General features: G+C 35.7%; 1 protein-coding gene across 2 annotated transcripts in view; it reads right to left on the bottom strand.

The window, feature by feature from the left end:
• SGO2 (shugoshin 2) overlaps positions 1-24713 on the bottom strand; it is a 42428-nt gene that overhangs the window by 17244 nt on the left and 471 nt on the right. The window contains exons 2-6 of one of the 2 annotated variants that reach the window (XM_045868275.2): positions 19710-19844; positions 17735-17910; positions 16851-16928; positions 8790-8875; positions 176-297 (exon numbers count right to left, since the gene is read on the bottom strand). In XM_045868275.2, coding sequence (XP_045724231.1) covers positions 176-297; positions 8790-8875; positions 16851-16928; positions 17735-17910; positions 19710-19842 — 595 coding nt within the window. In that variant the 5' untranslated portion in view covers positions 19843-19844. Of the gene's footprint in view, positions 1-175; positions 298-8789; positions 8876-16850; positions 16929-17734; positions 17911-19709; positions 19846-24713 lie in introns of those variants that run through there. The other variant, XM_064586888.1, reaches the window with a different exon arrangement.

Raw genomic sequence — 24713 nt, 5'->3', positions numbered from 1 at the left:
GGCCTCAAGAAAAAATCTGATGAATGTAACTTTTTAATACTAATATTCAAAACTAATTTTAAAAATTTCACCTTTGGGAAGGATATCAACAATAGAAAAAATATCCCGGAATCATCTAAACCACACATATCGTGATTATTTTCTCTAAGAAATAACAATTCCAAGTTATACTGACTTGATAAAGGTTGTCTTGTTGATACTGAAGAGGGAATATCAGGTGATATCTTTGATATAACATTGTCATCATCTTTATCTTTATCATCATCATCATCATCATCATTTGAAGTTAATGGAACCCTAAAGGCAAGTGGAAATGAATGAGGAATTTTGTATTTTACAAAAATTATTAGGAAATTACATGGATAGTTCTTTTTATATTCCATTTATTTAAGATCTAACTACAGGGCGCCTGGGTGGCTCAGTCGTTAAGCGTCTGCCTTCGGCTCAGGTCATGATCCCAGGGTCCTGGGATCGAGTCCCATATTGGGCTCCCTGCTCGGCGGGAAGCCTGCTTCTCCCTCTCCCACTCCCCCTGCTTGTGTTCCTGCTCTCGCTATCTCTCTCTCTCTGTCAAATAAATAAATAAAATCTTTAAAAAAAAAAAAATATCTAACTACAAACCCACTCTGGTATCTTTTTATGTTCAATGAAGATAATTATAGGTAGGAAAGAGATAGTTTCTAATAGTTTAGAACCTGAAATAAAACAGGAATGCTTCTTACCCCCATTTCCCCAGTGGCCTCAAAAAGATATAACTGATATAATCACTGGTTGGGCCATTAGGATAATAATACTAATAAAATGAATTAACTTCAAACATACTTATAAATACTCATATATAGTACTTATACCTTTCTTACAATTAATTTTATGGAATACCAAAACTGTCTCTAGTTTGAAACAAGTACAATTGTATGTAAAGTTATGTGTGAAGTAAAGTTTGCTATGTTTACAAAAGGCATACATGTAAACTAAAGCCATATTCTTGGAGTAGGTAAATCTATTTGGTGGGTGGGTGGGGGGATGGACACAGAAACCCACAGAAATAATTAAACTGACCTTGAATTCAAAGAATGAGGGTTAATATCCCTCAATGATAAAGATTTTGCCCTGAATGCCAAACATATCACAGATACTTAAAAATTATTGATAATGATAACAATAACTATTGACAAATATTTGTTAAAAATTTAAAGGCAACTATTAGTAGAATAGCCATTGGGAGGAAATTTCTATGTCACTTGAAGAAACAGTTAACAAAAATAAACAGATAGGAGAGAGATTCTGCTTCTGATAATGGACAAAGAGCTATTTTTGAATCAGCCCTATCAAACATAATGATGATAAATTCTGGATAAAATATTTTTAAATTACCTGAAGTAACTGGAGAGTAAACAAAAAGCAAGTAAATAATAAAGGGGTGTTAACACTTAAAAAAAGGTGAGTTTACAACCTCAGCCATGCCACATTTTTAAAAAGTTAGAAATCAATATTCTTACTGATTTAAGGTAAGAGTTAAGGACAATTAAAACAGCTGCAAAAGTGTGTTTGATGGGGGGAAATAACAGGAGAGGTAGAGAGGGGAGTCCCAAATTTTGTGTGTAAACTCCCCTGCACCCCCCCCGCCCCACCCGCAAGTCTCTGGCTAACCCATAGATCATATATATGTGAGGAAGATTCCAACCAGCCCAGCTAAGGATAAAAGAACCAAAAGGAGATTTCATATGTTGCCCCCTACAGGGAAATAATAAGTTTGAGTTCAGATAAGGTAACTGCCTACTAAAATAAAAACATCAGGGGTGCCTGGGTGGCTTAGGTCATGATCTCAGGGTACTGGGATCAAGCCCCACATTGGGCTCCCTGCACAGCAGGGAGTCTGCTTCTCCCTCTCTCTCTGCCCCTCTCCCTGCTTGTGTGCTCTCTTTCTCACTCTCTCTCAAATAAATAAAATCTTTAAATAATAAATAAATAAAATAAAAACATCAAACTTGTTGGAGGAACACACCTGAATCCAGACATTCTACAACATTCACTCACAGTATCCAGGATACAATCCAATATTATTCAAAATATAAAGTGTTAGGAAAAAGTGTTCAAACTCAAAAGAAAAAGATAACCAATAGAGAATGCTCCTGATATAAAATGCTCATGAAAATATGCTCAATATGAAAATATTGAGCATGAAAGTATTCTCAATATCATTAATCATCAGGGAAATCCAAATCAAAACCACAGTGAAATACCACTTCATACCAACTAGATGACTATCATCAAAGGATAGATCATAACAAGTGTTGGTGAGGATGCAAAGAAACTAGGACCTAATACTTTGCTGATGGAAATGTAAAACAATGCAGCAGCTTTGTAAAACGGTTTGGCGGTTCCTCCCAAAGTTAAACATACAGTTTTATGACTCAGCAATTCTACTTGTAGGCATAAACTGAAAACTATGTCCACACAAAAGCTTTTACATGAATGTTCAAAGCACCATTGCTCATAATAGCCAAAAAGTAAAATAGCCAAATGTTCATTACCTGATGAATGGATAAACAAAATATGGTATATGCAAACAACAGAAAATTATTCAGTCATAAAAAGGAATGAATACTAATACATGCTATAAAATGGATGAAACTTGAAAATGTTATGCTCTGTGAAGGAAGCCATACAGAAAAGGCCACTTATTGTGTGATTCCATCCATATGGAATGTCCAAAATAGGCAAATCCATAGAGACAGAAAGCAGATTAATGATTGCCAGGGGATGGAGAAGAGGAGAAGGGAAGTGACTGTGAATGAATATAGGCTTTCTTTCTGAAGTGATGGAAATATTCTGGAATTAGTGGTGAGGATTGCACTATTTTGTGAATATATTGAAATCCACTGTACACTTTAAAAGGATGCACTTCATGTTATGACAAACTTTGTTATGTGAATTATACCTCAAATTTAAAAAATAAGTGGAAGAAAGGAAATAAAGAGCAGAAACCAATGAAATATGAAATGGAAGAAAAATTGACAATACTATAGCCAGCTTGATAAATTAAAAAAAAAGGAGATACAAATTACCAATATCAGGGATGAGAGAAAGAACCCCACTACAGATGTCACAGGCATTGAAAGAATAATAACAGCATATTATAAACAACTTTATATACCAATAAATATGACTGCCTAGATGAAATGGATGATTTTCTGGAAAAACAAGTATTTTCTAAATTGATTGAAAAGAAACAATCCGAAAAGCCCCATATTTATTTAAGAAATCAAATTAATAATTAAAAACTCAGGCCCAAATTACTTCTCATTAATTCTTTCAAACACATGAGGAAGAAATACCAGTTGCACAAACTCTTTCATAAAATGGATAAAGAGGGAATACTTCTTATCTTGTTTTACAAAGCCAGCACAACTCTTATTAAAACTCATCAAAGAGGGGTGCCTGAGTGGCTCAGTCGGTTGGGCATCTGCCTTCAGCTCAGGTCATGTTCCCAGGGACCTGGTATGGAGTCCCGCGTTGGGCTCCCTGCTCAGCTGGGAGTCTCCCTCTGCCCCTCCCTCCCACTCATGCACACACACTTTCTGTCTCACAAAAATAAATAAAATCTTAAAAAAAAAAAACCTCATCAAAATATGGTAAGATTATAGACCAATATCCCTTAAAAACACAGACAAAAAATTTTTTAAAAAGTTATCAATTCATAACATTAATATATAGTAAGAATAATACACTATGACCAAGTGGAATTTATTTGAGAGATATAAATTTGGTTTAACGCAAATTGAAGTCACCACATTAACAGACAGGTGAAGTACATCTCAATTTTTTTAAAAAGTAAGTAAAATAAAGGAAATAATGAAGAGCAGACACCAATGAAATATGAAATAGAAGAAAAACTGAGAAAAAACATTGATGAAACCAGGTATAAAGGGGAAAGTCATGATTCTCTCCACAGATACAAAAGAAAAATTTTATAAAATTCAATACAAATTCATTATAAAAACACTGAGCAAACCAGAATAAGAAATGAATGTCTTTCTTCAACTTGCAAAAAGGTGCTAACTTTTCAAAAGAAAAGACAGAAGCCACAGACAATAAAATAATACCTTTAAATTTCTAAAAGTAATTCCCAACCTAAAATTTTATAATTGCAAACATACTCTTTAGAATTGAAGATGAAATAAGTATGCTCCCAAAAAACAAAAGCTCAATGAATGCATTGCCAGGACCTGCATTGAAAAAAATAATGAAGAATTTCTTTCAGCAGAAGGAAAATTATCTTTAAAAGAAATATCAAAATGAAGGAAGCTTATTTGTGAATTTTACCTCAATAAAGCAGGGGAAAACAACTGTGAATGGGTATGCAATTAAAAAATGCAGGAAGCAGGGCGCCTGGGGGCTCAGTTGGTTAAGCATCTGCCTTCCGCTTGGCCCTGATCCCAAAGTCCTGGGATAGAGCCCAGGGTCAGGCTCCCTGCTCAGCAGGGAGTCTGCTTCTCCCTCTGACCCCCCCCCTTCTTGTGCGCGTGCGCGCTCTGTTTCTCTCTCACTCTCTTTCAAATAAATAAAATCTTTTAAAAAAATGCAGGAAGCAATATGAAAAAATAGAAAACTTAAGTAGGTAATTTAAATGAATCTTGACTACACAAACAATGAAAGTAGTAATTTGTGGGATTAAAATACATGTATTAAAGAGTTAAAAAAATCTAAGGGTGAATGTTGCTATCACTAGAGTAGGAACAGTAGAAGAAAACAAGTTACGGCGCCTGGGTGGCTCAGTTGGTTGAGCGAGTGCCTTCGGCTCAGGTCATGATCCTGGAGTCCCTGGATCGAGTCCTGCATCGGGCTCCCTGCTTGGCAAGGAGCCTGCTTCTCCCTCTAACCCTCCCCCCTCTCATGTATTCTCTCGCTCTCTCAAATAAATAAGTAAATCTTTAAGAAAACAAGTTAATAGATAAAAAAAATTAAATAATGGAAAATATTTTATTTAGAGAAAAAAGAATATAATAAACAAGTTGCTCAAATAGAAAATAATGAGATGGCACATATAAATCCAATTATACTGTAATGATATTAAATGCAAACATACTAAATATTCTAATTAAAAGAGATGTTACAATGAATTCATTTTTTTTAAAAAAAGAACTTATATGCATTTTAAATATAACAGAGTTTGAAAGTAAAGTTATAGAGAAAGATAAACCAGGGAAATGTTATATCAGACAAGTAGACTTTAAAGCAAGAATCATTTCTAGAAATAATTCATACTGGTAAACAAGTCATCAGGAAAACAAATCAATCCTAAACTTATATGCATCTACTAACAACTTTAAAATACAGAAGGTAAAAACTGACAAACTAAAAGGGAAATAGATGATTCCATAATCATAGTGGGAGACTTTAATGCATTTCTCTCAGTAGCTGATAGAATAAATAGACAAGGGAAGCAAGAAGGATATGGAAGTTCTGAACAATATAATCAATAAACTTGACACAACTGACATATATAAAGTATTGCATCCAACAACCACAAAATACACATTCTTTTTATGTGCACCCAAAATATTTACCAAATTAGACCAAGTTGTGTCCTAATGCAAGTTGTTAATATATTTCAAAAGAATAAAATCATTGATCTATGTTTTGTAACTAATGGAAATCAGATAGAAATCAAAAACAAAAAGTAATTAGAAAAAAAATACCCAGCTGATTAGAAATGTAATATGCTTGTTAATGATCCAAGGGTCAAAGAATGTATCAGAACAGAAAGTAGAAAATATTCTGAACTCCAAGATAATAAGGACATGACATATCAAAAATTGTGGGGTGCAGCTAAAGCAGTACTTACACAAAAATAAGCCTTAAATACATATTTTTTTAAAAAGTCTGAAATTTAATAATCTAAACTAGCTTGAGAAACAAATAATAACAGGAATAATAGAAGTTTTAAATTGAAAAGAAAGAAAAAGCAAAACAGAAAGAGAAATAATAAGGAGCAGACTAAATGCAAAAGGAAACAAATATACTAAAAAGAAAGATCTACATAGCCCAAAAGACAATTCATTTAGCGAAGATAAATAAAATTGATAACTCTCTAGAGCAAAAACTAATCAAGAAAAAATTTATAAAACCCAAAGAGTCAATATTAAGAAATAGAGAACATCACTGCATACCCTACAAACATTAAACATGTAACTAGAGCTGTTATGAACAACTATATGCCAATAATTTGATATTTTAGATGAAATGGACAAACATTACGAAAAATTAACAAACCAGACATAAGAAAAAATAGAAAACCTGAATATTCCTGTATCTATTAAAATGGGATGTCATCAAAAACCTTTCCACAAGAAAACCGCAGGCCCAGATAACTTCTCCCAAACATTTAAAGGAAAAAAAAATATTTACGTAAGTACTTTTGGAAAACAAAAAATAAGTGCACTTATCAATTCATTTAGCATGACCAGCATAATATAAATACCAGAACTTGACAAATTATTACAATAAAGAAATATAAAGCATCTTGATTATTAACATACAAGGAAAAATCCTTTAAAAAATTAGCAAGTAAAATTTAGTGATATATCAAGGATGTATCATCAGGAGCAGTTCATTGCACAATCGTAATGGTGATTTAACATTCAAATATCAAATTCATTACATCAATAGAAAAAATCTTAAAAATAATTATATTAATAGAAAAAAGAAAAAAGTAATGTATTCTTTTTTTTTTTAAAGTAATGTATTCTTGATAGTGACATAAAAAGCATTTGATAAAATTAAAAAGCCATTCATGAAAACCAGGAGTACAAAGGAACTTCTTTATCTCTTAAGGAGAATCTATAAGCAAACATATTAAATAATGGGAACACAATAAAAATGTCCATCATTAGTACTTTTATTAATTATTGAACAAAAAGTAGTCACTGCAACAAGATAAGAAAAAAATTAAAGGCCTACAAACTGAAGGGGAGAAGGAGAAACTGTCCCTATTTGTAAATAATAAAATTATATTCATAGAAAATGAAAAAAAAAACTACAGATAAACTATTAAAATTAATAACAAGGTCACTGGAAACAAGGTCAATATTCAAAAATTTTATTTCTATATACTAGCATCAAGAAGAAAATGAAATTTAAAAACAGTAACATTCTGAATACCACTAAATATCTGATAAGTAGGAAAAATCTAAGATGTGCAATAACTATTCAAGAAAGTATAAAACTGAGAGAAAATACATAATATCTAAATAAATGATGATATACCATGTTCATAGAACACTCAGTTTTATTAAATGTCCATTTTCCCCAAACTGAACTATATTCCATGTAATCCCAATCAAAATTCCAAAAGAGAGAGAGAGAGAAAGAGAGTGTGTGTAAGTGCATGTGTGTATGTAAACTGGCAAGTTGATATAAAATTCACTTGGAATTCAAAGGGGCCAAAAGAGCCAAGATATTATTTAAGAACAAAAACATAAATAAATAAAATAGAGACCCACACTATCAATATTGACCCACAATATCAATATTGACTTATTATAAAGCTAGTAATTAAGATGATGTAGTATTGACAACTCATGTAATAGAATAGTGAGTTCAGAAACAGATCCATATACACATCCAGTCATACAAAGTCAACAGGATTTCCACATGAAACAAATAAATTATGACCCTTCCCTTACATCATATCCAAAATTCTAGGTAGAGACCTAAATGTAAAAGGGAAAATACTAAAGCTTGCTATTGATTGATTGATTTATATTCTTCACAGTATAATTAAACTTCTAAAAAAAAAATGTAAGGGAATGCCTCATGGCCTTCCAACCGGTAAAGATTTTCTTAAAAGGCCACAGAAAGTAGTAACCATGCGGGGGGGCGATAAATAGATGAAGATATATAAATATATAAATTAGATTTTTATAGAGAACTTCTCTTCATCTAAAGATACCATTGAGAGAGTGACAAGGCAAGTCATAGAGTAAAAGATTTGTAATGTACAAAGAATTTACACACAATGTATAGAAAGAACTGCAAATTTGTAAAAAAAAAAAAAATAGACAACCTAATAGAAAATAAACACATGTAAACAGGTGCTTAACTTCCTTAATTATCACAGAAATTAAAATTAAAACCCCAATGTAATACCCCTCAATATGGCTAAACTGAAAAAGACAGTAACAAGTGTTGTTGGAGATACAGAAAAGCAGGAATTCTCATATATTGCAGTATGCAAGATAATAAAGATAGAAATAGTTATCAGATTTACCCAGCAAAAGACATAATGCCAGTGGGGACTTAGGGGAAAAGAAAGAAAAGAACCAAAGAGTAGCAGGATACTACAGATGCTCGTGGTTACTAAATTGATGGGTAAGTCTTCTTGCAGCCCTGGAGATACAACCTATAGCAAGAAACTACAGACCATCTCATTCCTACCTTACTAGGCAACTATACGTTGATGAAGACCAAACACTGTATAACACACACAAACACTGAATGTGCTACATAAAAATCTAAACACTCTGAACGAGTATAATTCAAGCCCATGAAACTAAAGGTTCACCTTTGCCTCTTTCTTCTATAGAGTCTATGGGAAAGCTGAATATTATTTTAGCTCTATTAGGTTATGCCTTTAATTTCTTTTACTGGTACAATGTTAACAAGTAGTTTTCATTATTTATTTTAAAATGTTTTTCTATGTTTCGAGAATAAGACTAAATAAAAACTATTCTAAGTTTCACCTAGGTAGAAGTGTGCAAGTATTTAACCAAGTTTGAAGCAATTACCTTGCAAATGGAAGACGCATCAACTTGCACTGTTTACTGACCCGTTTCTTCTTGCTAGTTGGCAGTAGAAAGGGACTTTGATGAAACTATTTTTGAAAAGGATAAAGAAAATGAAAAGAAAAAATAATTTCTAATCTCATTAAATGTTTGTTATTAAAGCACCAAATTATACAAGTATACCAATAGTAATAGAACAATTCTTGCATTAGTCTTCACTAGTCGAATGAGAATAATGTGATAAGGTTAAACATAGTTCATCCTTTATCATCCCCCCAAAGATAATCATTACTAATATTCTGGTATATAAACTCCCAAACTGTCTTCTCTGCATATGAATAAATACATGTGTGTATACCTGTACATATGATATCTCTACATAAATATGCAGTATGTTCATGTCTACATATGTATTATGGAACATATTATTACATTTTCTAAGCTATATTTTTTAATGATCTTTTTTAATTAAAAGTCTGGGTGATTTTAGTATATCTTTTAAGTTTTTGCTTATCTATATTTTCTAAATTTTCTCACACATTTTTTGAACATGTTTTAATTATTTAATAAAGACCACAAAATTAGGCAACCCACAACCATGTTTTTCTATTACAGTACTAACTGTAATAGAAACAGGAGTATGGCCAAATTGACAAGCTAATTTTAAAATTCACATGGAAATGCAAAGGACCCAGAATAATTAAAACAACTTTGAAAAAGAAGAACAAAGTTGGAGGGCTATGATAATTGAGACAGTGTAGTACTAGCAAACAGACAAACAGATCAATGAAATACAACAGAGTCCAGAAACAGACCCACACACATTTGGTCAATTAATTTTTGACAAAGGTGCAAAAGCCAAATGGGGAGCCTAGACTTCCATATTCACCAGGCTATTAACAAGGCCAACTCTGCTCCAAACAAGTGGTACTGTCTGAAAAGGTCAAGAAGAGAGGGAGGACAGCCCAGTGGTAATGAGGACACCCCCTATACCAACTATGTCTGTGGAGAACACATGGGGACTCTAGACTTCCATTCTTACTTGGTAATAACAAGGAGCCCCTCTTCCTCTCCTCTATGGTGGTGACAGAAGAGGTTTAGTAGAAAGTCAGGATTTTCACCACTCTTCAGTTGTAACAACCTCCCCCTTCGTAATTCCTGCATTCTGCTGTCAGTGGAGGCCAGAAAGTCATGAGGCACCCTCTGTCCCAGCCAGGGTGGTGTCAGCCTGAACTCCCAGTTCCATCCATCAATTAGGAGACAACCCTCCAGAGTGACAACAGAAGTTGAGTAGAAAACCTAAACTTTGACCCCCTCCAACTTGGCAGTACGTGGCACTTTACCACTGGCATGATGTCAAGAGGGACCTGCTAAAATAGAAGGTTTAAATAAGATCTGGAGATTCTTAATATACTACCCAAATGTCCAAGATATAACACAAAATAACTTACCACACCAAGAATTAGAAAAAGGCCTAAATTTGGAAAATACTAAATGTGAACATGAAAAGACAAGACACCAACACCAAGATGACACAGATGCTGGAAAAGAACCAAAAGAACCTTGTTACCTAACAAGGATTTTAAAGCAGCCATCATAAAAATGCTTTAATAAGCAATCACTAACATGTTAAATGAAAAAATAGAAAATCTCAGCAAAGAAACAAAGTCTCAGCAAATAAAGAGAAGACATAAAGAAGAACCAAATGGGAATTTAGAACTGAAAAATAAAATAACCAAAGTAAAATAAATTAAAAACTCAATGGACTCGGACGCCTGGGTGGCTCAGTCGTTAAGCGTCTGCCTTCGGCTCAGGTCATGATCCCAGGGTCCTGGGATCGAGTCCCACATCAGGCTCTCTGCTCGGCAGGAAGCCTGCTTCTCCCTCTCCCACTCCCCCTGCTTGTGTTCCTGCTCTCGTTATCTCTCTCTCTGTCAAATAAATAAATAAAATCTTAAAAAAAAAAAAAAAACTCAATGGACTCAAAAACAAAGGTGGGGGGGAAATCTGTGAACTTAAAGCAACAGAAAGCACTAATCTGAGCAAGAGAGAAGAGACTGAAAAATAATTAAGAGGTTCAGGGATTTATGGGACCATAACAAAAGATACAACACTCACGTCACTGAAGTCCCAGAAGGAGATAAAGAGGGGAGACCTGAAGAAGTTTTAGAGAAATAACGGCTGAAAATGCCCCAAACTTGGCAAAAGAAACCAATCTGCATATTCAAGCTGAGCGAACCCCAAAAAGGATAAACTCCAAGAAATCCATGCCAGGATATATCAGGGTCAAATTTCCCAAAACTAAAGACAAAAATCTTCCGAGCAGTGTCAAAAAAAATGGTACCTTCCTACAGAATTAGGAATAAAAAAAAAAAGCAAGCATCCGACTCAGTTGAAGAAGTAACAATAAAATAAACCACAGGAGGGCGCCTGGGTGGCTCAGTCGTCAGGCATCTGCCTTCGGCTCAGGTCTCGATCCCAGGGTGCTGGGATCCAGTCCCACGTGGGGCTCCCTGCTCTGTGGAAAGCCTGCTGCTCCCTCTCCCACTCCCCCTGCTTGTGTTCCCTCTCTCGCTGTGTCTCTCTCTGTCAAATAAATAAATAAAATCTTTAAAAAAATAAAATAAACCACGGGAAAGAAGAAATGATTTGTTACTAAAGATAAAAGCAAAAATTAATTAAGTTTTAAACACCAAAATAGTATAATTAAAAATTAAAAAAAAAACAAAATCAAACCCAGAAAACCGTTCTTTTAAAGGAAAAAATAAAACCCAAAACATAACTACCTAACCTACTGGGGGCGAAAAACCAAGGAAAAGCCTAAATACAAAAAATCAGTCAACTGGGAAAATAAAACACAGACAACATTTAAAAATGACAGAGTATTTTGGCCAACTCTGTGCAAATCAATTTGAAAACATGAATGAAATAACAATTTTCTAAGGAAATATAATTCAGTAAAACTGACCACAAAGGGAGAAATTTTCCCAAGAAAACCAATATCCATAGGAGAAATAAAGTGAACAAAGAACAACCATGCCTACCAAGAAAGACCCAGGTTTCACAGAGAAATTCTACAAAGCATTTAAAGAAAAAATAATTCTAATACTGTATCATTTTTCTAGATCACAGGAAAAGGAAACACCCAAATTCTTTTTATGAGTTCAGTATTTATAATATTTTTATCAATGTCTAAAGCCTGGGTGGCTCAGTCGGTTAAGTGGCTGCCTTCAGCTCAGGTCATGATCCCAGGGTCCTGGGATTGAGCCCTGCGTCAGGCTCCCTGCTCAGCGAAGAGCCTGCTTCTCCCTCTCCCTCTGCCTGCCGCTCAGCCTACTTGTGCTCTCTAGCTCTCTGTCAAAAAAAAAAAAAAAACACTTTAAAAAAAATTAAAAAAAAAAAAAAGACTGTATAAAAAGAAAACCTTACTTATGAATAGCAGTTAAAAAATTCCTAACAAAATGCTGGCAAAAGGAATTTCGGAACACAATTAACAAATCATTTTTGAAATTTATTCCAGAATTGCAAAATTAGGAAAGCTACTAAAATAAGTCATCATATTAATACACCTAAAAAGAAAGACCAGGGGTGCCTGGGTGGCTCAGTCGTTAGGTGTCTGCCTTCAGCGCAGGTCATGATCCTAGGGTCCTGGGATCGAGCCCCACATGGGCTCCCTGCTCAGCAGGAAACCTGCTTCTCCCTCTGCCACTCCCCCTGCTTGTGTTCCCTCTCTCGCTGTGTCTCACGCTGTCAAATAAATACATAAAATCTTTTAAAAAATAATAATAATAAAAAAATAAAAAGACCATATGATTATCACCATAGATGCTAAGAAAGTAACATAAAATACATTATTTATTATTTTTTTATTTAAAAAGCTAAATAACAGAAGTATTATAAGTTAAATATGTATATTAACCTTAAAAAAACAGGATCATTCTTAATGGGGAAACACTATCCAACATTTTATTAAAATTTATTGCTTTCTAGGTTCTAGACATTGGTGTGGTATAGACAAAAATCCTATACTTAAGAACTTTATGTTCTGGTGAGATGAATAATAAAATTAATGAGTAAAATTGTATCTAATATAGTGTTAAGTGATAAGGAGAAAAATTAAGGCAAGAAAAGCAGAATATGAAATGTTGGGGCAGGGGTGGGGAAGGATTCAGATTTATATAGGGCTGCCAGAGAAGACTTGACTGAAGTCACTTTTGAGTCAAGATTTGAATTCAGATTTATATAGGGCTGCCAGAGAAGACTTGACTGAAGTCACTTTTGAGTCAAGATTTGAAGTAAGGGAGTAGGCCATGTGAAGGAAGAACAAGTCCAAAGGCCCTGAGATGGCAGCTTGCCTGTGTTTGAGGAGTGAGGACTGAAGATGTTAAAGAGTGGAAGGAGCTGAGTAGTCAATGAGGTGAGAGAAAGAACACGAGTTTTTTTTTTTAAATTTTATTTATTTATTTGATAGAGAGAGAGAGAAACCGCACGAGAGGAGAGAGGGTCAGAGGGAGAAGCAGGCTCCCCGCTGAGCCGGGAGCCTGAAGTGGGACTTGATCCCAGGATTCTGGCATCATGACCTGAGCTGAAGGCAGTCGCTTAACCAACTGAGCCACCCAGGCACCCAGAACACGAGTTTCAATTTTCAGACAATAATGGGCAATAGATGACAGGGGAAGCCAGTGGAGAGTTTTCAGCAGAGACTAATGTTTTAATTGGCTCTCTCTGGCTGCTATGCTGAGAGGAGAATATAGGGGCAAGGGTAGGAGCAAGAAGCCCAAGTTGGGATGCCACTCCAAGAACTTGGGTAAGAGAAAACAGTGGCTTGGATGGGGGTGGTGAAAGTCAGGGTTATGAGAAGTGGTAAAACTCTGGACTGATTTTTAGGGCAGTACTAAAAGGATTTGCTAAAGGATCCGATATGGGGTGTGAGGAAAAAATAGGAAAACAAAATTGCAATTACCTGAGATGAAGACCCCAAAAGGCACCGGTCTGGTGGCAAATGTAAAATTTAAGATGCTTCTTAGACATCCAAAGACAAATGCCAAATAGGTAGTAGGCTAGGTATTGTCTGGCCAGGCTACAGGTGCAAATTTGGGAGTCATGAGTATTTAACAACAATTAAATCCATGAGAATGGATGAATCATTTAGGGAACAAGTGTAGATAGAAGAGAGAAGGAGAAGAACTGAGTTCTGGGGTACCCAAAAATTAGCAGTTGGAGAAATAAAGAGAAACCAACAAACAGACTGAAAAAGAACAATCAGAGAGGTAGGAAGAAACTTAGGAGAGTGTAGTATTGTAAAAGTCACATGAAGGCCAACATAAGGACCAAGAAATATCTAGAGGTTTTGGTAATGTGGAGATCAATTTTCAGAAGAGCACTTCTAGTGGAGTGGTGGTGAAACCCCAATTGGTATGGGTTCAAGAAAAACTGGAGACAGTGTAAACAATTCTCTCAAAGAGTTTTGCTATAAAGGAGAAAAATGAGAGTAGTTGGGGGTGGGGGATCTGAATAAAAGGTTGCATTTTTATGTTTTTAAAGATGGGAGACAGGAGATAATGTTTTTGCATCCTAATGGGAATAATCCAGAAGGGAGGGAAAAATTAATAATGCAAGAAGAAAAAGCATTCTACACTAATGTCAAGCCAATAGCAAGAGACAACCCAAGTGTCCAACCCAGAGCCTAAGTTAAATAGATTAGAAATCCATTCTAGATCTATCCTAAGCAGCACTAAAAAAGGAAATGAGGAAGCATTCCTTGTAATCAAATGGAGAGATCTTCAAAATATGTCACATTAAAAAAAGTCATAGTATAATTAGGGATAGTATAGTACGTTTTGTGTAAGAAAGAAAATAAAGAAAATATTTATATTTTTGTTTTAATATAAAGAAACAAAGCAGTTACCCATATGAGGTGTGGGGAGAAGAAAGGATAAAGAAGAAAGTAGCTGAAAGCAGAACAGAAGCACGTATGAGCTTTCTTTCTATACTTTATTATATTGTTCTGATATTAGAATGTCTACATTCCCCAACATCCTCTCCCCCAACTAAAAAGAAAAGGAACTGCAAAACTCTAAACTTGATATGCAAAAGTTAATCTGTTAAATAGTAAGTCCAAGAAAGCAGACACCAAAGTTGTATGCTGTCCCTTCATCCTCCAGCTTCTGCATCTACTCTCTTTTACTTCTCCTAAATCCAGATGCTAATCTCAGCCCTCTTCGAGATCTCCAAAGAGAACCACACAAAAAGCATCTGGGAACAATGTTGACTTCACTAAAGACTTTTTTAAAGAACCAGTGGAAGGAAGGAGCTTTATATCACATAACTCACAACAAACAGTTGAGCAATGTTTTTAGGGCTAAGTTTTTACAGCTAACTGTTCTCCACAGTTCTTCCAGGTCTTGCTAATTAATTAGCTTCTTTCTCTTACTCTCCAAGTCAACTCCCGTACTAACTACTCTACACTCCCCACTGCCATGTCTGATTCTAGCCTTAGTAATTTATTCAGGGCAATTCGATTTAGCCCTGCAAGCTGATCAGCAAAACAGAGCTCCCTCCCTGACTTTCCCTACCCACCCACCCACCCAGTGAATGGCATCTCTTCTTCTTAAAGGGTACTAAATGTATAATAAGACCCATCTCTGCTCACTGGCTGTACTAGATATCAAATTTAAAATAACGCTAGGAGCTACATGTCCTGTGAACATTATTCTACAGGGATATTTATACAAATCCTTTCTTTATCCAAATGTGGATTAAGTTAGGTGATAAAGTACGTACTCTTTGGCTAGCTTTTATAAAACTGACAAAGGAGCTTAACATTGATCACATAGGTTGAAAGAGTTCCTATCTTTATACTACAAAGACTGTGTATTTACGAGCCCTAAAAATGACTTTTAAAAGTTTTTAAAGGAGAGATTTGCAGCAAATTTAGAAAACACAGGAAGATACACATGCAATAATAAAAAAGGAATAACAGCTAACATTTATTGCATTCTTCCTATTGCCAGGACACTTGCTCGCCACATCTAACAATTACAGTAATTCTTTGTAAATATACTACCATTATCTACACCATGCATAAGAGGACACTAAGGTTCAAAGAGTTAAAGGCCAAGGTCACAGGACCAGGAAGTAACAGAGCTGGGATCTAAATATAGGCAATTCCATTTAAAAGCTGCCCTGTAAAGCACTAAACTGCCTTCAGAATCTATCAAGAAATTTACCTAAAATTGGGACTTCACTAACCTTTCTTCAGTTTATTTATTATGTATATTTTGCCTTCTCATTAGTTATTAATTCCCAGCATTTATTTTCCCTATTTAGATAATTGAGTTAATTTCACAATATATTTGGCCCTTTTCCAAACTTCCTGATTTTTCTAGTGATTTGATTTTCCTCGTGATAGATTATAAGAGCTATTTAACTATTAATATTAATGCTTTATCTCCTATTTGTTTAATTTTCCCAGTCTGCCACTAGCCTTTAATTTTTATGATTTTTAGCCTTCTAAAATTTTTGTGTGTGTGTGAGGAAATCCATCAATAGCTTCCTTTATGGCTCCTATCTTTCTTTGTTTCTAGTATAGAAAGGCCTCTCCTATCTAACATGAATTTATTTGTAATTTCTTCTTACTTTATATATTCTTTTTTATTTAAATCCATCTAAAATTTATTTTAGAGAATGGTGTATAGTAGGATCCTCCTCTATTTTTTCCCCCAGTTTTTCAATTGTGCCCATCCTTTTTTTAATAATACAAATTCTTTCCTAATTTGAAATACTACCTTTCTATGAATGTCTTCTTTGTTTTTTAGTGGTTTAGGGTCCATTATGTTCCACTGAACTGTCTAATCCTGTGTTCTAATCAAAACCTAATTTTTATATAAAAATTTCAATAACCAATTATACCAAATGATGTGCTATTAGCCAGTTAAAACTGACACTGTCATCATTTCTTTGCACAAAGTTTAAAATACGAATCTCCAACCTTGATGCTACTGAATCTCAATTATTCTTAGTAATGCTTAAAAATTACACTACTTACACATAAACTCTACTTACCTCAGAAAGAGTGCTCATTTCAATTGCAGTTATCAAGTTATTGTTCATGAGTGCTTCTATTTCTATAAGCTTCTTATTCTGTATGTGTAAAATAAAGACCTCTTTTAATCAATTAAGATTCATACATTCATGGGGATATCATCAGCTGAGAAGACTTAAAAAATAATTGAGATCATATTGAGCTAAAAAGGTACATTCTATTGTTCAAATAGCCACACACACACACACACACACACCCCTTGATTGCTTTTGAGTTCTCAATCATAAATTTTCCTACAAACATTTCTCTATCTTCTCATAATAATAATACATCCCATTGAAAGTGAACATAGTTTGTCAGACAATTTAACACTCATGAATAGATCAATTTTTCCACTATAAATTAATTTCTGCTCATTTCAGTGTTAGAGCTATAGTTGCAGCCTAGCTGACCATTGACTCTTCCTGACCTGTCTGTGGACAGAGTTGGAAGTTGGAAGGGAAAGCAATGACTACAATCTTCATTCTATTTGGTGTGTAGCCAGGAGAAAACTGGGGTTAAAAGAGAATACAAACACTCTGGGAATTCCCCTCTTTTCATTGGAAAAATTATGTCCATCTTCTTAAAATGTATTAATGCACCAAGGTTTGCGAATGATAAACAATCGAATGTTGATCACGGTATTATCATACTGGCTTGCAGGGCCCCAAGTGCACATTCAGAATGTAGACTGAAGACACCTATTTTACTACCCATTAACAGTTTGTTCATTAACATGGCATACACTTTCAATAATTTTTTACAATGACTGGAGATTTGAAAAACCTTTTTAGAGCTTCTATAATAATATAGTTTTAATAATTATTCTATAATTCAGAATTCAAACACAATATAGTTTCCATACCAAATTATTTAGTTTTAGGCGAAGAAATGTGTTCTCAAAATTCAGTTTCTCCACTTCTTTTTGCAATAGCGTCTTTTCAGTTGTAATTCTTCGAGAATTCTCTTTCTCTCTACTAAGAGCCTGAGCTAATGCCCTGTTGTTGTGCTTTAAAGAAATTTTGAAAATAGAAGAATTGTCTGTAAAAAAATTTTAGAAGTTAATATTGAACTTATATCTTCATAAGTTTTCATACCCTTAATGAAACTATTTTAGGCAAAATATATCGTAAGTTTTAACTAAAGGTTGGAAAACAATAGAATAACAGTATAGATGTAGTTTTGAAAAAAATGTATCCAGAGTTTGGATCAGCAGAAATAAAAGCTAGACAGAAGATGAAGAATAAAAGAGCTGTGAGGAATGCAGACTGTTGTGAATACAGAGTTAGGAATAAAAGACGTCTAGGATAGACACAGTATCCTAGATAATTAGACCAGTCACAAAAACTCAATCCTGATACCTGTTGCCCTACCTGTCTTCCTACTCTGACTAGGAAGTAGAATGGAGAAGCTGATTCTGAAGCTCTAACTGGCGATAGCCCATAGGTACTAGGGTAGCCAATCTGTCAAAATTTTAAAGCCGGTTTCTGTGACCCCAGAAAATTAACAAATTAAAATTAACAAATCAGTTAATGCTCCTAAAGTCCATTTTTCAAAGTCTTTAGTGAAAGGGAGCATACTTACTATAAGGTTGGACAGATCATCTAAACCCTGTGGGATCTTCTATCTCCCCCCTAAATATCCAACTCTTACTTATAGGCATTTACTGCAATCTAAACTTGACCCCTTCTCTTTACAAGTACTATGTAAATATAATTTAAATCAGAAATGTTTCTGTGTTGTTAGCAGAGAAATTTATATGTGAATTCTTTGGGAGAGTTCACCTTAAATATAGTGTGTTCCCTCAGTACACAGAAAGCATACTTACATTTTCATAAAGTTTATTTAAATGCCACTATTCAATAACATATCCCACCGAGTAGAAATATAGTATCTATAAGATACATTTATAAAAGTAATAATATTTTTTAAATATTCAGGGAATGTTTGGGCATCTAAAAAACAGGGTCCAAAAAAGTACTTTATCTTTGGCATAGCAAACGAAAATAGATTAGAACTGGTTTTGGATTTCCAGAGCTAAAGGATAATAATATTTTCCTGTTGCACTCCTCAAACACAGTATGTTCCTTCATAATAGTGGGTGTACAACAGTCCTGCCAAACAGAACAGGAAACAGCCACTGTACGATGGGGTCTAATATACCACAGGACCCTAGACACCTGGGTAGGAGGAACATTAAGATTTAAAGATACTCAGAAGTCTCAGCTATTTCACGGGGCACACACAATTATCCTTTACAGGGGCTATATCAACAGGAAACCTCTCCCCCTCCTGCTAAGATGGATACAAACCACTGAGATAATTTTCAGAAGTGATGAGAATTTATCTTGGCAGTTTTTCCCACTTCCCTTTTTTTTTTTTCTCTTCTAAAATCTTAGTTCCAGAATCCATGAAACCCTATCTCCAAAATGCTCAGTACTCTCATGAGCTTTGGCTATAGAAAATCACCCACTACAATACTCTACCTGGGCCAACCACATCTAGATCATCCATCATCCTATTGCTACAGCATGCAAGAACAATCTGTCACTTTTTTTAGCTCTTTTCCAGAAATGTCACATTGGTATTTTCTTTGCTGTGTAGGAGGTAGCTGCTTTAGGCTACCCCAGCCTTACTGCTGAAAATTCTGCTGTCACCACTGAGGGTAAATCATCATAACCACTCAACTAATAGGAGTTGAAGGACTGAACGAACAAACCGTATCTGTTAACAAAAATAGTCATTTTAGTCATTTCTATACTTGATAAAATAAAGTACCAAATATTATATCAATTCTCCAAGGGAAAGTAAAAATGTGAGCATACTTTAATGGTACTTACTTAATATTTTTGTTTTGATTTTTGAAGCAAGAGAAACATTCAGTTTCCCAGTCTTTGAAATTCTTTTGTCTTTCACATGTCTCTTAATTCCTGAAGTAAAAAGTGAGCCAGTGCCCATCACTGGGTGCTCCATCACTGAAATAAAAACAAAAAAGAAAGAAATCAGAGTATTGATTAATAAAAGAAAAAAAGGATAACTGATAAATACATTCTAAAAGGTAACGATCATGACTTAGGTGATATAATTTGTTTGTATATAAGTATCTGCAAAACCCTTTGTATAAATCTGAAAGTAAGCATATAGTCAAAAGTGGTTTAAAGTAGTATCCAAAAAAGGTAAATGACTGTTTTTTCATTTAAAACCTATATTATTATATCTATGCATCAGGAGCTAGGTTAGGCACTGGGACAGAAAACAGGATATGGTTGTGTGGGAACACATAGTCATGGAATGCAGAGTCCACTGTGGGTACAGATCCTATTTTGATACAATGTAAGAAGTGTAACCTTAGAGAATGCACAGAACAGATAAACCTAATCTTATGGGGTCATGGGGCTAGCTGGTTTGGAGGAGTAAGCGGGAAATCTTGCATGTGTCTATTTGTCCATTAGAATTACTCTAAAGTCTATGGGACCACTATGGGACCATTCTAAAGTCTAACAGTGGAAAGAAGATAATCACATTATACTATGACAAGAATAACTGATATAATACACAATGCATAAAAGTAATTAACTCTGCCTGGGCAGAGGAAAAGGATCAGAAAAGGTTTTACTGAGAAGGTACAGTTGATGCTGAGCTATGTAGACAAGACTAACCTCTCAAAACTCCCATCCCTTCCCCAAGCCTCCTTGCCTCCAGCTTCAGAGATCTAGAAGAAACGCTACTATCGGGGCACCTGGGTGGCTCAGTCGTTAGGCATCTGCCTTCAGCTCGTGTCATGATCCCAGAGTCCTGGGATCGAGCCCCGTGTCGGGCTCCCTGCTCCGTGGGAGGCCTGCTTCTCCCTCTCCCACTCCCCCTGCTTGTGTTCCCTCTCTGGCTGTGTCTCTCTGTCAAATAAATAAATAAATAAATAAATAAATAAATAAATAAATAAAATCTTTAAAAAAAAAAGAAACCCTATTACCTGTGTCTGCCTACCTCCTAATACTCAGCCTCTCCCCACTACCTGCCTTAAGTCCACAGGACTAATCTTACTATCCTCTTTGTATCAATCACAGAATCTCCAGGCTCCCAGGCCACTTCCTCTCCCTCATCCTAATCCTCCTCCAGCTCTGCAGTAGGCTAAAAAAATGGGTCTCCCAAAGACATCAGGTACCAATCCCTGTCATTCTAAACCTTATGTGGAAAAGGGGTCTTTACAGATGTGATTAACTTGAGGATCTTGTGATGTCCTGGATTGTACCTAGTTAGGCCCCCAAATGCCCTCATTAGTGTCCCATATACTAAGTAGTACTACTTGAATAACTAAACAGGGCATATCAAACTTAACCTGCCCAAACCTGTTTCACTCAGAGCCTTCTCTATTTCAGTTAATGGCAACTCCATCCTAGTTGCTCTGGCCAAAAATCTCTCATATCCCAATCAACCTTCATAGTACATTAGAATCTGACCGCTTCTCAGTACCTCCACTACTATCAGCCTAGACCAAGGTGCTGACATGTCTCACTTGAATTCTTGTAATAGCCTCTTATCCTCTTATTTCCACTGCTGCCCTCGCTACAGTGTATTTATTAGTCTATACAATCTAAAACTCTCCAATGGTTCCCATTTCTCTCAGAATAAAAACTGAAGTTCTTCAATGGTTAAGAAGTCCCTCCACCATCTGCTCTTCTTCCCATTTCTCCAATTTGAACTCTTCCTTCTGTCCCTTAGCCCATTCCTTCCAGGCCACACTGGCCACCAAGCTCTAAATGCTTGGCCAATGGCAGCCATTCTTCAGCCTCAGGTCCTTTGTATTGGTCATTCTCTCTACTGAGAAAGCTCTTCCTCCAGATAGAAATGGCTCATTCGCTCTCCTCCAAGTGTTTGCTCAAGTGTCACCTTCTCAGTGAGGCCTTTCAAAACTGTAGCTCCTTTCCTCAGCATGTCTGATTACTCTTACCCTTCTCTATTTTTTCCATAGCATTTAAATCGCTAATATACTACAGAATTTACTTATTTCCTATCAACTAGAATTTAAGTTCCAGAAAGTCATGGATTTTTCTGTTTTATTCACTGACATATTTCCCAGCTCACAGACCAGTGCCTGACAAATAATATAAACACAATAAATATTTATTGAATGAATAAATAGGTCTTAATAATAAAGAATTTGTCAGGTATCAAGATTAGAAAGGGTTTTCCAGGAAGAAGGAATGGCATGTGTAAATGCATGAAAATGGAACATTTAAGAAGATACCAGTGATCTCTTGATGCTAGAAGGTTACTGCCCTGTTTCTCTTAACAGCAAACTCCTTTAAAGAGCTGTCCATTCTTGCTGTCTCCAATTCATCCCCTCCCATTCCCTCTTGATCTACTCTCATCAAGTTGTTGCTCTCACCACTATACATTATGGAAATTGATCATTAAAGCACTAAATTGCATTGTTGCTAAATCAGATATAGCAGTCAAGATCCAGTTCTCACCTGATCTATGATTTTAATCATAGTATTTGACATCAGGTCATTCTCTCTGAAATACCTTTAGTGGGTTTCCAAAATACCACATTCTCCTGGATTTTTTCTGCCTCACTGACCACTTCTTCTAAGTCTCTTCCACTGATTATTCTTTATCTCCCTAACCTCTTACCACCGGCGTGCACCAGATCTCAATCCTTGGGTCTCATCTATTTTCTATGTACATATACCCCTGTGAGGGTATCCTCTAGTGCTCTGGCTTTTAAATCTAAATGCCAATGACTTGCAAATTTATATCCCAAATCAACTCCAGACTTATTTATCCAACTGCCTACTCCTCATCTTGGATGTCTAATATGTACCTCAAACTTAACATGTCCTAAACTCACCCCACCCAAACCTGCTCCACTGTGTCCTCTCCATCTCATTTAACAGCAACTCCATCCTTCCACTTGCTCAGCTCGGGAGCATCTTTCTCTCACATTCCACATACCATCAGTCATGCTGGCCTGACTTTCACAACATGTCCACATGGGCCCCCTACATTGTCACTCTGATCCAAGTTGCCATTCTCTCTCATGTACATTATTGCTATAACTACCTAAATGGTGTCCCTGTTTCCACATTCTTCCCCACTATCAATTCTCAACTTAGTAACCAAAATGATCCCTTTAAAACTTAAGTAAATTCATGTCACTCCTCTGTTAAAAACTCTCTAGTGGCTTTTCATCTCACTGGAGTAGAGTCATAATCCTTGCAATGGCCTATAAGGTACTACACAATTTGACACTTCTCCCCTTCCCCAATTCCCCATCCAGTACCTCTCTGACCTCTTCACCACTTCCTTTGCTCACTAAGCTCCAGCCACACTAGCTACCTTAGCATATTCCCACTGCAGAACCTTTATATTCCTTTTCTTTTCCCTTTGTATCAACTCTTCTCCAAATAATCACAGGGTTTACTGTCTTCAAGTCTTTACTCAGATGTCACTTTCTTAGCCTTTCCAGACCAAACTATTTAAAAGAGCACACCTGACTCCATTTCACTTCCTATTATGTATTTTTTTGCCATCGATTTATCAGTGTCTAATATAAGATTACATAATTTCCTTATTTAATTGTCTTCTCCTACTAAAATGTGTTTCACGAGGGCATGGATTTTTGTCAAGTTTGTTTGCTGCTGTACCCTTAGCCAAGAGTGCCTGGCACATAGTAGCTACTGGGCAAACATTCGTTGAAGAAAACAACTATGGATAAATGGAAGAAGTCTCAAATACTAAGAACTGACCAATACTGGAATGAGTCTCCTTTGCAAATGTTGAGATGCTGGGAGATGTCAAGCAAATAATGGGAAGATGGTTTTAAAAGAATTTTCTGCGATGGGGAAGAAGTTTAACTAGGAACCTTACAACACCGAGGCTCAATGTTTCTTCTAAAAGTTTTGCCAAAAAGAAAAAAAAAGTAAAATTAAAGATCACCACCTATTCCATGGATAGAACATAGGAACATACAAAAAGTCCAGACAAACGGTTGCATCTCAAACCCCTGAAGGGATGCTAACATAGAAATCTCGTCCATCTCCCAAAAAAATCCAGTCAGAAAGATCAAATCTCATTTTGCTAATTAGGAAACCACTGCTGAACTGTCCTCCCCAATAAGTTGGTTCTTAGTTCCTTAACTTAATAAATGGCACTAGCAATCACCCACCCAAATGCTCAAGCTAGAAATCAGAGTCTTCCTTTTAACACTGCCCTGTCACCCTCCACATTAACAACCTCACCAAGTAACATTTCAGGAACATAATAAGCCAGGCCACTGGAGTACCATTCAAGGCTGACTTACCATACAGAGTGAGGTATATTAAACAGCGGTTGGGATTGTACTGGGAATCCCAGTTTCAACATTTCATAGCTATGTTATCTTAACAACTCTAAGTCTCAACTTTCAGACTTACGAAGTTAGAGAAAGTAAGGGCATCTCATTGTAGGGACTAACTGAACCAATGATGTACAGTGCCTAGTACAGGACTTGGCACATAGCACTCACTAATACGAGTTATTTATTATTTATTCTGCAGCTCTTGTCTGGCCATCATCCCGGCTAACTCTAAATCAGAAATACTAAGTTCCAAATCCGGTTCTCCTGAATTGGATCCGTCACCTAGAAAAATCATCGTCCCTATTCCCTACCGAAATCCTACCCGCGCATCAAGACCCAATTCAAGTTCTAAGTTTTTCCCAGTCTTCTATCACCCCTTCGCCTTCAGCCGACCTTCCTTCTAACGAGAGCTCCAAAGGAGAGGGCTCCTTCAAGAACTCGGGTAAGCAGTCTCTAACGTTCATCCAGCAGATATTTATTAAGGGCTCACAATGAGGTAGAAAAT

This window comes from Mirounga angustirostris, unplaced genomic scaffold (assembly GCF_029215605.1).
Source record: "Mirounga angustirostris isolate CCGP_5_RB_7025 unplaced genomic scaffold, mMirAng1.0.hap1 SCAF_3, whole genome shotgun sequence".
Classification (NCBI taxonomy): Eukaryota; Metazoa; Chordata; class Mammalia; order Carnivora; family Phocidae; genus Mirounga; species Mirounga angustirostris.
The sequence above is the reverse complement of the archived record's forward strand: the minus strand, read 5'-3'. Positions and strand labels throughout refer to the sequence as shown.